Source organism: Cyprinus carpio, unplaced genomic scaffold (assembly GCF_018340385.1).
Source record: "Cyprinus carpio isolate SPL01 unplaced genomic scaffold, ASM1834038v1 S000006746, whole genome shotgun sequence".
In the NCBI taxonomy this organism is placed as follows: domain Eukaryota; kingdom Metazoa; phylum Chordata; class Actinopteri; order Cypriniformes; family Cyprinidae; genus Cyprinus; species Cyprinus carpio.
In genome coordinates, this window is record NW_024879345.1 from 1,017,181 (window position 1) to 1,034,048 (window position 16,868).

At 35.1% G+C, this 16,868-nt stretch overlaps 1 protein-coding gene across 1 annotated transcript in view; it reads right to left on the reverse strand.

Annotated features, from left to right (window-relative positions):
• Positions 1-16,868, reverse strand: part of ascc3 (activating signal cointegrator 1 complex subunit 3) — a 168,847-nt gene that overhangs the window by 132,272 nt on the left and 19,707 nt on the right. The window contains exon 6 of the mRNA XM_042755765.1: positions 786-987. Coding sequence (XP_042611699.1) covers positions 786-987 — 202 coding nt within the window. The remainder of the gene's footprint in view (positions 1-785; positions 988-16,868) is intronic.

The following is a 16,868-nucleotide window of genomic DNA, read 5'->3' on the forward strand; positions in this document are numbered from 1 at the left end:
ATAGATACAGACGGAGAGACAGACAGAGACAGACAGAGAGACAGATGGAGAAACAGACAGAGACAGGCAGAGACAGACAGAGAGACAGATGGAGAAACAGACAGAGACACAGATAGAGACATACAGAGATAAAGATAGAGACAGACGGATAATCAGACAGAGACAGAGAGAAAGACAGACAGAGAGACAAACAGAGACAGACAGTGAGACAGACAGACCTACAGACAGACAGATACAGACAGAGAGACAGACAGAGACACAGACAGAGACAGATGGAGAGACAGACCGACAGACAGACAGATACAGTCAGAGACAGACAGAGAGACAGTCAGACAGACACAGACAGAGACAGATGAAGAGACAGACCGACAGACAGACAGATACAGTCAGAGACAGACAGAGAGACAGACAGACAGACACAGACAGAGACAGATGAAGAGACAGACCGACAGACAGACAGACAGATACAGTCAGAGACAGACAGAGAGACAGTCAGACAGACAGAGACAGATGAAGAGACAGACCGACAGACAGACAGATACAGTCAGAGACACAGACAGAGACACAGACAGAGACAGATGGAGTGACAGACCGACAGACAGACAGATACAGACAGAGAGACAGACAGAGACACAGACAGACGGAGAGACAGACAGACAGACAGAGAGAGACAGAGAGAGACAGACAGAGAGACAGACAGAGGGAGAGGGAGAGACAGAACAGAAGGAAGGATGATGACCGAGAGAGAGACAGACAGACATAGACAAAGAGAGTCAGGTGCTCACCTCTGCAATCTCAGGTCCTTGGGGTCAAAATGAAAGGCGTTTTCACAGGTATCCCCTTCATCTCCTCGTTTCTCACGTTTCCTCTCCTTCTTCTCTTCTTTTCTGTAAATCTTCATCATCTGCTTCTCTTGTTCGGAATGGATGGTCACCTGGCAGCCGTATGTGGGCTTGGCAGATTCATCTCTCATTCCTTTAAGCATTCCTATAGTTGCCATACACAAAATAACAACAGGACAAAAAGCAGTAATAACAGTAACAAAAATAACAGTTACATAAGATAAAATCCACAGTGATACAGTATAAAAAATAAATATACGGCGTACTGCAGCATTGTTGTCATTCTACATATAAAGCTACTGAAAATTCATTAAATTTGGACTGCAATATTCAGAACACAATAAACAAACAAACAAATAAATAGTCACTGAAAATCTGGTGGGACTATCTATTATTAATGTGTGATGTATATTTTCAAAAACTTGTCTTTATTGTGCAACACTGGAAAAGAAGCTGCATCTGAAACAATGAAAATATGCATTTACACAGTCTGTGTAATGCTGCTTTATTAAGAATATTAAACAATGGTAAAGTTTAATATTCTTCTGAACTTCTGTGTAAATGATGCCGGATCAGAGACACCTTAAGCTTGTGTTATGCACAAGTACACCCTAACTTGTGGTAAAATCACTGTACGTAACACGTAAACAAGTATGACATAAAAGCAACAAGTGATAAATAATAAAACTTTTCTTTTGCACATGTTCCCCTAAAAATATTAAACATTAAAGCTGCTTTAAGCAAGTCCTTTGCAATGGGATCATGGTATTTGGGGGTTGTGACATCAAAAAGCTTGAAAAGCTAAATATAAACAGAAAATTGTGCCATAAAAACTGACTCAGCTGTGACTACACAAACAATGCCATCATCCAGTCTAACAGTAAATGACTAGATAAAATGAAACTACAGGTCAACCGTTGAAACCATTAACTTGTGGGACTTGGTGGAAGTTGGTCTCTCATTGCTGATGAGAGCACCACAGCGTCTAAAGGTATGTTTGGTCCATTCATCTATACAAAACTGTTTCAGCTCATTTCAGCTTAGCTCTTTTAAGACTAAGTTCCACCGGCGAAGTAAAGGCTAGGGTTTAATATTAACCCTATCAGAGGGTTAAAGTGCTATCAGACTGCCTCTGTCTGCAGCACAACAGCTCAATAAAAAGCCCAATAGCTCTTGAAAGCAGATGAGATGAGATGATTGCATCGGGGCACGGGCTGATTGTCTGAATGATCTCTGCTTTATCTCTTCTAAAAGGCTCACCCACGGCAAACTCATCTGCTCTCCCTTTCACAACACGTCTTTCATTCCTGCAACCTGAACACTGTGCTAAACTGTCCCTCCATAAGCACCGCTCACTGGACAGTTCACACAAAAACAAAAATTCCACCATCACTTATACACATTTTTTAGTGGAAAACCATGGGAGATGTTTAGGAGAAGTTACAAAATGTTTTTAATTTTTTTTTCTTCTTTTTCTCTATACAGTGCAAGTAGAGAGTTGTGGCTGGGTGGCATGATAGCATATGTAGAGTCATAAAAAAAATAAAAAAAAAAAAAAATAATACACACACATACATACATATATACATATATATATATAAATACATACATACATATATATATATATATATAAAACACTATACACCATAGACAGCTTTGTTCATATATTTTTTTTTTTATTATTTAATTTGATTAGATTTTTTGTATTGTTTAATTCAAGGTTTTATTTTATTATTTGTTTTTCAGCCATGATGCAGAACTTGCATCTAGTGTAACTGTAATTTAACTGATGTGCAATGTTCGAATGGCATATATTACACACATACATACATACATACAAACACACACAAACACAAATAAATTTATTCATATATATATTATAGTCTTTTGTTTTTTATGTCAAGAGATATATGTAGCAGCTGCACTGATGCCAGGTTCACTTGTTATGAACAACCTTAAAAAATATATATATATATATATATCTTTAATTTGAATTTAGTTTGCTAAATAAAAAAAACAAAAAGGCAATACTAAACAGGAAATGTAATATTATTTGTTTTACAATAAATAATTATGATTTTGGTCATATCTCCAGGCCCTAAACTTGATAGTAATTTGATGTTTGTTAAGGTTTCTTGCACAAAAAAAAAAAAAAAAAAGGATATGCAGTGCAGTATGTGCTACACACAGTCAGGAAAAAGCTTATAATAGGATCTACACTACTTCATCGCCTCCATGACTGAGTAAAGTTTCTATACAACCAGTATGTGTGTATCTCATGCATCTCTATGATGTCATAGACATCTTTCTAATGTCAGTAATTTGTAAAAGTTCACAACAAGCCTTTTTTCAGTTAAGTCTTTTTGGGCACTGAAAGGAATTTTGGGTCCTGAAAGTTGCAGTATGTTATTACAAGTAAACTGAATTCTTATTTCAAGCATTTTTCAAAAGATTTTTCTTGACATGATCCCTTTCAGAAACTGCAGATGCACTTTTTGATATGTATTTGATATGTTCTCCAGTATATTATGTCTGTTTTAAACTAAAGATTGACCAGCAAAGCAGTCCAACGGGAGCCATACATGAAACACACAGACATGGTGCAAAGATTCAATCTCCCTGCCTCTTGAACTTGATGCCAGACAGTCTGTGAAAGGCAAGACCTGCCAGCGTGACACCTTTGTGTGCAAAAAAGCAGGAGATGGAGCCGTCTGAATGCAAGTTCAAGTTCCAAGAAGTGACAGAGCTCAGTTTTCAGACAGGTCATTACCAACCAGCCTGATCTAATCAGACACGTCCCCTTTAATGACAATATTAATTATGCAACACGTCTGTTTTAATTGCCATCTAAAGCTCACTGAATTGTCTTGTGTCTCCATCTTGTTCAATGGCCTTCACACTGTTCCAAAAAATGTGACCAGTTGAATTTGTTAAGTTTACTACTTGGCAAACTTTTTCTTCCTGTTTCCCTCAACAAATGAGTTCCAGAGAATTTATTCATAGACAAACATCAGTATAACAGGATAGGTTTGGGTGTGAACTTATCCAGGCTAGCAGATACTAAGCACACTTAATGTATTTTTTTTATTATTATTATTATCATCTTTCATATGTTGAAGTCATTACACTACTACACCAGAGGATTGCTAATATGGACATCAGCTATAAGCTTTAAGGAAACAGCATAAAAAAAAAGTAAAATAAAATCCATGCATAAGATCATAATTCACAATTCTTAAAGGGATACTCCATCCCAAAATGAACATTTTGTCATTAATCACTTACCCCCATGTCGTTCCAAACCCGTAAAAGCTTTGTTTGTCTTCGGAACACTATTTAAGATATTTTGGATGAAAACCTGGAGGCTTGCGACTGTCCCATAGACTGCCAAGTAAGTAACACTGTCAAGGTCCAGGAAAGTATGAAAAGCATCTTCAGAATAGTTCATCTGCCAAAAGGTGTTCCAACCATAACATTATGAAGCAACAAGAATACTTTTTGTACACAAAGAAAACAAAAATAACAACTTTATTCAACAATTCCTCTCCTCTGTGTCTCTCCAAATCAGCGTAGCGCCATTTTGGCAAATCTGAGCAGTACGCAGATGGCATATGCTTTTCTGTATCAGCCGCGCCACAAGGATACGTTTTTTATGTGTATTTACGCTTTGGTTTGAAAGCAAACAGCGCATCGGCGCAGCGTGGCTGCTACAGAAGAGTGTACGCCATCCGCGTACAGCTCAGTCTCAAGCCTCCCGGTTTTCATCCACAATATCTTAAATTGTGTTCCGAAGACAAACAAAGCTTTTACAAGTTTGGAACGATATGGGGGTAAGTGAATAATGACAAAATTTTCATTTTGGGATGGAGTAACCCTTTAATTTTCAACTGAAAAAGATTGGTAGCTACATTAGGAATGTGATGGTGTGTAAATTTTCACACCAGTATATAAACTTGCGACAAAGCCAGTATTACTGGTAACACCAGGGGGCGGGGCTTTGGACGCTTTCACTTTCGCAATGACGATCTTGGTATCATGACATATAGCCTACACCAAATGCAGTAGTATATATCGACCAACGAATTACATATAGTTCAGCAAACACTGTGGAATCAAAAATAATAATAATAATAATTTTAAAACGTCTGGTAAAAAGAAATAAAAAAATAAAATAAAAACTAAATTGGGTGTCAGCTACAGTGCTTGCATCATTTTTTTAAAATTGTTTTTTTTTTTTTGCCAAAAAACAAAACAACATGTTCACCTTCTCTGAACCTGAACCGTGTGGGTGGTACCGCGGCGGGTGTGTAATGTATTCAGTGTACGGCTGAACAGCGGGTAATACCAGTAAGACTGACTACAGAGTGTTTGAACTGTTATAACTACAAATTCCTAGAAACAAAAAGATGATATCACCTAGTAAGCAAAAGACCAGAAACATCTCGAATTGTCTGTAAACTAACAGTCAAATTATTTAAATACATAATAAGAGTCAAGGGGAAAAAAGTGTAAAAGTATTTATAAAAAAAAAAACAAAAAAAAACAAAACAAATGAAAGTAAATAAAAGTAAATATTAAGTGAATAAAGGTAAATAATATCCCAAAATGGGATAATGTTTTCGATGCATTATACCAAAAACAGAAATGGAGCATTTGTCAACTGAAGGCACATTGTGTTGACTTGTTCAGACCTTCTGAAAAGTCACTGATCATCCTGTGACCTTACTGATTAAAATGATAGAAACATCACATTGATGTTGAAACAAAAGATATTTGACTAAGGTATCTATATTAACCCCAGGAGCAAAGCTGTCAATAGAATTGAGAACTGTTTGAATTGTCTGTTTTAATGAATCAAAAAGAATTCAAGGCAGATATTCAAGCACACCTGGTAGGCTGCTACTTCCAAGTTATTATGAGATGACACACACACAGACACACACACACACACACACACACACACACAGTAATTCCAAACAGACTCTAGACCTGACACAAGCTCTTGCTTCTTCTATTACCAGTGAAGAAGCTTAAGTGAAAACACCTGCATCACATTTACACAGCCAATTTGGTTTATTTATCCATGGTATCCAACATGTAATTAACTAATTTCCATAATACTAACCACAAAGCACAATCCATTATAGCTTTACAATACCGTTATATATCAGTGGACAGAAAAATTTTTTTTTTTCTTTTTTCTTTTTTTTTTGCAGTCCCACACAGACACTGGATTGAAAGAAAACATGGCTAAGTGCAGAATGAAACAGCAGCTTACTAACTGAACTTGTTATTTGAAAAATTAAATAGTAGGTGTAGGCATTATTCCACAATTAATTAATTTAAATTGTGGAACTTTTTTTGTGTGTGTGTGTGTGTGTGTGTGTGTGTGTGTGTGTGTGTGTGTGTGTGTGTGTGTGTGAAATTAATTGTGGAATTAATTAATTTAATTATTTTTTCATTTAAATTGTGGAACTAAAGAAAAAAAAACTGCAAAATGACTTTTTACTCTGAAGCCTTTTCGTATGTGAACCATGATTTATTAATGGCTGAACAATTTGGGGAAAACTTGAAAACTGGTTGTTCACACATGGGTTTAATTCAACTCAAACCTATTTATTTAACCATAAAGTGTGTGTGTGTGTGGGGGGGGGGGGGGGGTTCATAGGCCACATCCTACTGTTTTGACCCATTCAGCGTGAATATGAAATAATTATTTTTACAATGATTATTATTAAATCAAAATATGAAATATTTGTAACAATATACTGTAGTGTAAAATTAAATTTACAGCATCTAATAAAATAATTTTATAATACAACTAAAATTATAATACTACTATTTATACTTAAGTTTCTTCATTTTCAAACATTTAACCATTGAGCTTTTATTTTTGGCATTTTGCTGGCAAATAAATGTTGGTCCCAATTCATATGCACTATTCAATGCGGTTTTAATATAAATAGTGTGAACTGTGTTCACACTAAAAATAAAAATAAAAGTAATAATAATTAAATTAATTTTAAAAAGTGCCCAGAAAAGTCACATGATCCTTCAGAAATCATTCTAATATTTTGATTTGCTGCTCAAGAAACATTTAGGAATATTATCAGTAGCTGTGTTTACATGGAACCTACTAACCCGATCGTAATAGGACTAGAAGCACAATCAGAATTAAAAAGTCACATGTAAACAGTGACGTAGAACTAGCGTAATGACGTATGACGTGTGAATAAAGTGTCATAAATGAGTGTCCCGTCATTATAAAACTCCCCTCTCACTTAGCGTCTGTGAAGTGGAGCAGCACAATATCTCACCAGTCCTTGTTTGAGACTATCATCCACAGACTACTGATTTTGGGTGCGGAAGGGGCATTTTTACTACTTTTTTTTTTAAACTAAGCAACACAGCACAACAGTTCATGTACTGTTCGTCGCCTGATTAGGACTCTAAGTAGATAAATATCACGTGTGCTTTTTAAAACAGTATGCGAAAACAGCGGGAAACTGTATATCCAAGCAGTGTGTGCATTTCAAAAAATTTAATCCAATCAGAAGCCTGTGACATATAAACGCGCATATCATCCCGATCACTTTATTTAGCGTTCATGTAAACACTATGTTTGTATTCGTCAATCAGAATGAATTCATTCCGATGGAAGCAAAAAGTATCCATATAAATATACCTAATGCTGAAAACAGTTGTGCTGCTTCATATTTTTGAGGAAACAATTTTTTCATGATTCTCATATGAATATTTGAAATGGTCCTTTGTGTCATAGCGCTGGAGTTCAGAAATAGAACGCAGCATCAGTTTACTGTCATGGATTGTATTTGCTTTTGTCAAATCGCACCGCTCACGTCTGGTGTAGACACGTTATTTTGGTATTTGTGAATCTTAAGTATATTCATGATCTGCTTTACATTTTCCTGGCACTGGAAGTCCTTTCAAAAACTTGTAACTTCCATGCTTACAGCAGAACCATGCATTGTTGATTTATATTTTTACATGGCTCCCAGCAATACAACTCTGATTCTTTAATCGCACCATCTTGTGGTCTGTTATTGATACAACCACAACTGCTACAACTGATAACTGAGTGTACACTGTACACGATCCCTCAGTTTGGGAACCAGTGGAGTAGGCAATTAGTGCTCTACTAATTTGGTCTGTTACGATGCTCTGTGTGTTTGATTACTAATGCCTGTCCATTACGGTGTTGCACACAGAGGACAAAAACCTTCACCCTCGACTCTTTATTGTCATTTATGTTTCGCAAATTTGCAAAGCGTACCAAATTGAACAAAACTATATAAATGCAAAATTTGAATGAATGAATATATAACGGTATCCACGGTATAGCAAAATCCATATCATGGAACAACATAATCCCGGTAGTCACGTACATACTGGTATAGTGCTCACCCCTACCAAATGCCACAGGCTTATTTGCATTCATGATTACATTTTGTGTAAAACAGTTTAGACATTTGGCAGTCTAACCTAACAATGAGTCCAAAATAAGGCTGTAATAACCTCTGGGTCCTTCTTAAGTCATGCACATTGTATTGTGCAATACAGTGTTTCTAAGCTGTTATATGCTGCTCATTTTGTCAACAATAGTAGATCATCTGGGTTTCCAATGCATACAGATAATTTACATTCTACGCAAGTGTGAAAAAAAAAAACTATGGTATGCTATTCTAAACATGAAACACTCCAAGAAGTAGCTTAGAAACAAAGTACTCTTTCGAAGCTCCACATTGTTTGTGTGTTCTTTTTAGTCTTTAAAATTGTGTCAGATAGATATAAAAAAATGAAAGACCTTAATTCACCAAGTAATTCTGTTTTGGTCTTCCATTAAATAAAAAGAATGAGAATTTATCACCAAGAGGCAAGGCTGTCTTTAGCTGTGATCTTCTCTCACTCACGTCAGTAATAACATTAAACTACTGTGTTTGGCTTTCATCTTCTTAATATGCTGCTGCAGCTGGGCTGAGCTGCTTTAAAACCCGCAAGTTCAACTTCTCAAAGCCTATGGGTGCTACAACCATGTTCTTAGTTGAGGTAAACTCAGACCAACAGCAACCCTCAAACCAGCTCACAATGATGCACAAAAAAATAGAATGTACAGCAGGTCTTCACTGTGTGCTAACAAAACGTTTACCAGCTCAGAGGCGTTAGATAAATCATTAACAGGGAGCACTGGTTATATACACACACACACATAGGGGCGAACTTAACCAATAAGCGAGGTAAGCGGTCGCTTAGGGCCCAAGGGGATCGGGGGCCCCATCTGATATTGGCAAAATATGTTTGGCAAACCATGGAGAGCATCAAATATTTACAGTGTTTTGCAGCATTGAGCAATATAACCAATCACAGATATATCTGTTGATTTTCTGAAAGTGAGGGCGTTTAAGTTAATTTAGAAGTTTTTGTCTGGTGCTGAGTTATGCAAGCTCACGAATCATCTCATTAAAAGTGTAGATACGATGTAAATAAGAGATTCATTGTTCAGTGAAGACAGCTTCATTAATTACCAGAATGTCGAACTGAAGTGCTTTTAGGCAGCTTTTAGTGATTATAGATATATTGACTTCAGAGAAGAAAGTACTGTGTTCCGTGTCATGATTTTATGTGTCTTGATGTTTCTCAGGGACCGCACTCCAGTGGTTTGAGTCTTACCTATCAGATAGGTCCTTCAAAGTATCTTGGAGAGGTGAGGTGTCCAAGTCGCAACATCTACAGTAACTACTGAGGTGCCTCAGGGCTCAGTTCTTGGACCACTTCTCTTCTCTGTCTACATGGCATCATTAGGTTCTGTCATTCAGAAACATGGCTTTTCATACCATTGCTATGCTGATGACACTCAACTCTACCTCTCATTCCATCCTGATGATCCGACGGTAGCTGCTCGCATCTCAGCTTGTCTAACAGATATTTCTTGCTGGATGAAGGACCATCATCTTCATCTCAACCTTGCCAAGACAGAACTGCTTGTGGTTCATTTCATTTCATTTAATTTCAAGATTGTATGTGTCACATACATGGTTATATGGAGAGCATATGACCAGCAGTGAAATGTAAGTAGTATTTGTGAATCTTCCAGCAAACCCATCGTTTCATCACAATTTCACCATCCAGTTAGGTACATCAACCATAACTCCTTCAAAAACAGCCAGAAACCTTGGAGTTATGATTGATGATCAGCTGACTTTTTTTTTAAGACCACATTGCTAAAACTCTCCGGTCCTGCAGATTTGCTTTATTCAACATCAAGAAGATCAGGCCCTTTCTTTCGGATCATGCTGCACAGCTCGTTGTTCAAGCTCTTGTTCTGTCCAGGCTGGACTATTGCAATGCTCTCGTCTCTCTATCAAACCTTTACAATTAATCCAGAATGCGGCAGCAAGATTAATTTTTAATGAGCCGAAAAGAATGCACGTCACACCTCTGTTTATCAATTTGCACTGGCTACCAATAGCTACTCACATAAAATTCAAGGCATTGATGTTTGCCTACAAAACCCCCACTGGCTCTGCACCCCTTTACCTAAATTCATTACTTCAGACTTATGTGCCCTCTAGAAGCTTGTGTTCTGCTAGTGATTGTGCCATCCCAAAGAAGCACAAAGTCACTTTTACAGACTTTTAAATGAAATGTTTCCTCCTGGTGGAATGACCTGCCCATCTTCAAGAATCGGCTAAAAACACATCTCTTCCATCTTTATTTGACCCTCTAACTTTAGCACTCACTATTCTTAAAAAATCTAGCTTTCTAATCTTTTTGTATTCTATCTGTTTTCTTTTCATTTATTATACAATTAACAAAAGCAAAAAAGACCTCTAACTAGCTTGCTCTATTCTTTTTCTATTCTATCAGTTTTCTTATTATTTATTATATTATTTAAAAGCCCTTGCTACTGTACGTGTACTGCTTTAAGCTAACTGAGACTTGATATAGCACTTGTATATCATAGATCTTTTGTTGATTTTGATTGCTTCCATTGTCCTCATTTGTAAGTCGCTTTGGATAAAAGCGTCTGCTAAATGACTAAATGTAAATGTTTCAAAGTGAAACTCATGACTGAGTAAAACGCATCTGCTTTAGTGAACTCATGCCACGCGGCCGTTATGAACATTAATCCGAGCGGATAAATGGTCCGTGTGGCGTGGTACAAATCAGTCGTACGGTTTTGTTCCGCTTTTGCTGCATAAACATTATATCGAACATTTATCAAACTCTTCATATCCTTTTTTTGATGAAAATTATATTGCCACAATTATCGTTACCGAATTATCGCCCAGCCTTACACACACACACACATATATTTATATACATATATACATATACACACACATACATAGGTACATACACAGTAGTAAACATTTGATGCAGATCAAAACCTTTTATCAAAGTTGTCCAAAAACTTAAAACCAAAATGCGTTCTTAGGACAACTTTGATAAAAGTTTTTATTATATATATATATATATATATATATATATATATATATATATATATATATATATATATATATATATATATATATATATATATATATATATATATATATATGTGTGTGTATGTATGTATGTATATTACATTACAGTGCCCTCCATAAGTATTGGAACAGTAAAGACAAAATTGTTCTGTTTACTGTGGAGTCAAGAAATCTGTAAATATGATTAAAAGATGAATATGAGACAAAACTACAGAATGTCACATTTTATTATTGGGTGATTCAACACAAAGATGTTTTACCAGCTAAGAAGATCAGCATTTTTAGAGTTTCATCTCATATCTGATGTGAGCATAAGTATTGGAACAGTTGCCTCACAGCTCTTTCTAAGTGTTCAGCTGTGTCCTGTTGCATTAATTATTCAGACATTAAAAGCAGGGAATGTGTCTTATCAGTTATATCCATTGCTTCTGCATTCTAAGTCTTGCATTCTATGATGACACACACAAACCAGGATGAAGACGAGGAGGCTGACTCTGAAAGAAAAGCAAGCAGTTTCGATACTAAAAGAAAAGAGGAAGTCAATTAGAACTATAGGTAAAACAAAGGGCATGGAGAAATCAAGAGTTTGGAAACTACCACCGACATCAGCAACCAACGACGACCTGTTCGTCTGAGAAAAACAACAGTAGTTTTCAGACAAATCATAAAAGCTGTGAAAATAAACCCTAAAATACATGTCTGTAAAATCACCAACAACCTCCAGAAAGCTGTGGTGATGCTCTGTCAATCTACAGTCCGCAGGAGAATCTGACACAGAATTACAGAAGCTACAGCAAGATGCAAACCTCTGATCAGCACCAAAAACAGAATGGCAAGATTCTTCACAAATGTCAGCCAGTAGAGTTTTGGAACTGAGTTGGTGGACCGATGAGACAAAGATTTACCTGTGTCTAAGTGATTGGAAAGCAAAAGTGTGGGGAAAAAAGGGAACTGCAAATCATCCTAAGCATATAACCTCATCTGTAAAGCTTGATGGAGGTGGTGTCATGGCATGGGCATGCATGGCTGTCTCTAGAACAGGACCTCTTCATTTTAATGATGACAATGTATGATGGCAATAGCAGCATGAATTTGAAAGGGTACAAAATCATCTTGGCTACCAATATTCAAGAAAATGCCACCAAACTCATCAGAAAGCACTTCATATTGGATCAGGACAATGACCCAAAACACTCTGCCAGTTCAGTCAAGGACTTTATCAGGGCAAAGAAATGTAAAGTCTTAGATTGCCCAAATCAATCTCCATATTTAAATCCGATTGAACATTAATTTCACCAGCTGAAGAGGAGACTAAAGACAGAAACTTCCCAAAACAAGCAACAGTTGGAATTGGCTGCATTAAAGGCTGGGGAAAAGCACTTTAAAGCATAAGACCAAGAGTCTGGTGATGTCTATGGGTTGCAGACTCACTGCTCTGATTGCATGCAAGGGATCTGCAACTAAATATTAGCTTTTAATCTTTTACATCTGCCTTAAATTCAACTGTTCCAATACTTGTGCTCACATCAAATAGTAGGATGAACTCTAAAAGTGCTGTCCTTTTTATTTGGTAAAACATTTACGTGTCGAAAGACCTAATGATAAAATTTGAAACATACATATATATATATATATATATATATATATATTATATATATATCTATATATATATATATATATATATATATATATATATATATTCCATTGATGAACAAAAATTATGAAATGAAAGATGAGGGAAAATATCTTTATTTTAAAGATGAACAAAAATCCCATGGGTTTAGAATAATATAAGGGTTAGTAAATGACAAAACTTTTAATTTTTTAGTTGTACTGACCCTTGAAAGGAAAAAAAAAGTGCAACAATTGTGTAATATATAGCCTCTTGAACTATTCAATTGACTCAAAAAAACTAGAACCTAGAACCTGATACCTAGAACCTAGAACTTGATACCAAGAAAGAAGTTATCTTTCCTGCTTTTCTTGATAAAAAATCTATAACAGGCCACTCATGTTTTCATGGATACAAGGAGGAGCATGAAACATGCATTCATGATATTGTGTGTGAACTCGACTGTGCTATCAGTGTAACACAAAGCCTGATACTCGCACACATTCTTATGCCAAACTGGTTGTAACCTAGTTCACATCTCTCGGTTCAGACAGAAATGCCTATTACAAACAAACCAGCTCATACTTTCAGATCTAACAATCCTATTCTGAGAACCGCAGTTCTGGGCTTGTCTCTCCTTTCAGTCACAGATATTGACCGTGAAGACTCAAAAGGTTCTTTTGAATAATTCATTCTGCCTTGGACACCCTCGCTACCTCCTAAACATTTCCATCTCAAAGGCGGCTGTGGGCTTTTCTTCAGTGCTGTATTGGGGACACGGTCACGTCTGCACCCCCTCAGCCCCTACGGACACGGCCACTGAATATCCTCTCCTCTCAACCTTTCATGCAACTCACTCGCTCAAGTTAGGGGGAGCTGGTACAGCCACACAGCTGTCGATGATTTTTGAGTTACACACTATATTTTTAACGCTTCTATCATTACTGACACCTTTGAACTTAATTCCCGTCCGGTAAGGCGTTTTATTTACTTAGGGGGTGCTGTTAGCTTACTTGTAATAGAATGACAAGTAACATCCACAAATAACTTAAGATACTTTTGTTTCTGAATAAAGCAGTAATGTCATAAAATCACGATTTTGTTTTAAAGATTAGAAGCTATAGTTTACATGAATTAAATTTTATATATATATATATATATATATATATATATATATATATATATATATATATATATATATATATATATATATATATATATATATATATATACAGATTTATTAATTAATGTGTAATGTATTTTTCAAATTTACATTTACACAATGGTTTAGCAAATGCTTTTATCCAAAGCGACTTACAAATGAGAACAATAGAAGCAATCAGACCAACGAGAGAACAACAACAGTATACAGTATTTTTTTTGTTGTTGTTGTTGTTTCATGTTAACAAAGGGATTACAAAAATTAAAATACGAGGAGCTCTAAAAGATTTTTTGAATTTTTACAGCTCTTTTGTTTTACAGCATCTACAAATGTTAAATCTACAAATAAAATGTTAAAATTACAACTTCATCTGTCTGAAAAAATAAAAGTGATTGATTTTATCAGTTTTTTTCTTTCAGTAAGCTTTCAGTGCACTCTCTTTATCAAAATAACTTTAATCATGTTTATTTACTTCTAACAAGTAAGTTCTTGTTCAAAACTAAAATATATAAATAAATATATAAATAAATATATATATATATATATATATATATATATATATATATATATATATATATATATATATATATATATATATATATATATATTTGTTTATAATCTCTGCACAGGAGAAACTTGGTGTTTTTCCAAACAAAATGAAATATCAGCCAAAAGGAGTTTAAAAATATCGGCATATCGGATATCGGCAAAAATCCAATATTGTGCATCCCTACTAAATTATATAATTTGAAAATGAATATAAAAAAATTTACATTGTAGCCAAAAAAATAAACATTTGTAAAATAGGGATGTGACAAATCACTCAACTCACGATTCAATACGATTCACAATACTGATTTAATGTTTAGATTTTTTTTTTATTTATTTTTTTTGAGAAATTATAAATGAAAAGATGTCCTTTTATTATTGCTTGGACAAAATGCTGAACATTTCTTTGTGAAATTGAAGTATGAAATTTTAAAACAAACCCCAAATCAAATAAATAACCAGCATAAATAAAAGACATCTCTTCATATAAACAAACTAAGGCTTTGCCTGTGCTCTTTCATTCAGTTAGAGGCAACCACTGTATTTTAATCACGATCCAAACAAAGATTCTGTTAACAAGCTGCATGAGCAGTTTTTAATCTAAATAAGATTGTATAATTTTGAAATCTGAAATTATGCTACATAAAACATTTGAACGAGACAAATACAGCAGACGGGCTGAATGAGAGCACAAAAACTAACTTTTTGCCACACCTGCCAATGGCCGGTGACTTGATAAAATTTACCAGCCAAAACTTTTTTTTTTTTTTTCCGGCCATGAAACTCTTTTTGCAAAAACAGGCAGTTATTACTACTTCAATAACTAAACACTGTTTTTAATTTGTCCTGCTGGTGCATTTTCCCTCAATTTTACCTATTAATTATAGCCATTCAACATTACAGTATAATTGAAAGCCATTATTTTTTACATTTAACAGGCTCTGAAATAGTAACTTTTAATTTAAGCGATTTTAAATGCATAAACTATACATATTAATCTTTATTCAAGCTAAAAAAATTTAATCAGCAACTAGAACAATCCAAGGATTTCCCATTTTTTTTTTTTTTTTTTTGTTTTATTTAAATGAATGAAAGACTTCAGCAGGTAATTAAAATCAGCGCTGTCTCTTTAAAACCTGATGCGGATCTGACACATATCCAATTTTCTCCCAACTCTTTAAGGTCATTTAAGACTTTTTAAATCATTTAAGACTGTGCCAAAAGTGCGCATGTGTGTTTCATGCATTGAAGCACTACTGGTGAGCTGTCTGAAGTTGCTCAGCATATGCGCACAGCCGATCGCGCAGCCTTTCAAACTATACTTCACTGCACCGTTTAGGAGGCGTAACCCCAGGTATGTTTCGCCGCATTCTTGGGTTATGAAGAAAAAAGGAGGGAAAAGTTAATCTTCCGAAATGAAGCAGCAAAATCATTTCAGGTAAAAGTTATTAGAACCGTGTCTAGGGACAAGCAGGCCATCACTGCTCTGACCTTTTCAGTCTGTTTGTATCTTATTATGTGATTCGCTCTTGTCGCTTATGACAGAACAGCTAATCTTGATGATTTTATCTTCGGGAAATATTATTTTATTCACTTATGTCAGAAAACTGGCTGTTGTTTTCACTTACAAATTTTTACGTTGTTTTGACTTAATTTGTTTGTTTTAATTAATAAAGGTTTTTTTTGTTTGTTTTTGGTTCTTTGCGTTTTTTAATTTTTACATTGACTCACCAACGCTGATTTTTACTTATATATATATATATATATATATATATATATATATATATATATATATATATATATATATATATAAACTTTAACTATACAGCACTGTGAATACTTTACTCACTTCCAGAGCTTTTACAGTGAGGTAACCACTGGTAATTGTACTAATTTTATGAACACTTACACAAAAGGGTCATTTCACTAAAAAGTGGAAGTTTAATGGATTAAGTCTTTCAAGAGCAGCTCAGTTCCTCATTAATGTCAAAGTGCTCACAGGAAGAGAGTGCTAACTGAAATGACATATAGCTTAGAAATTACAGTCCCGCAATAGAGCTGCACATATATTCAGCCACTTATTCTCACAGTGAGTGTAGAAAGACAGAAACCCTCTTAAAGACACTTTACACTGATCTAGCCTTGATATATATTTTTTTTTTTAACTTTATTGCAGCACAGTTTATTATCTGTGGGCT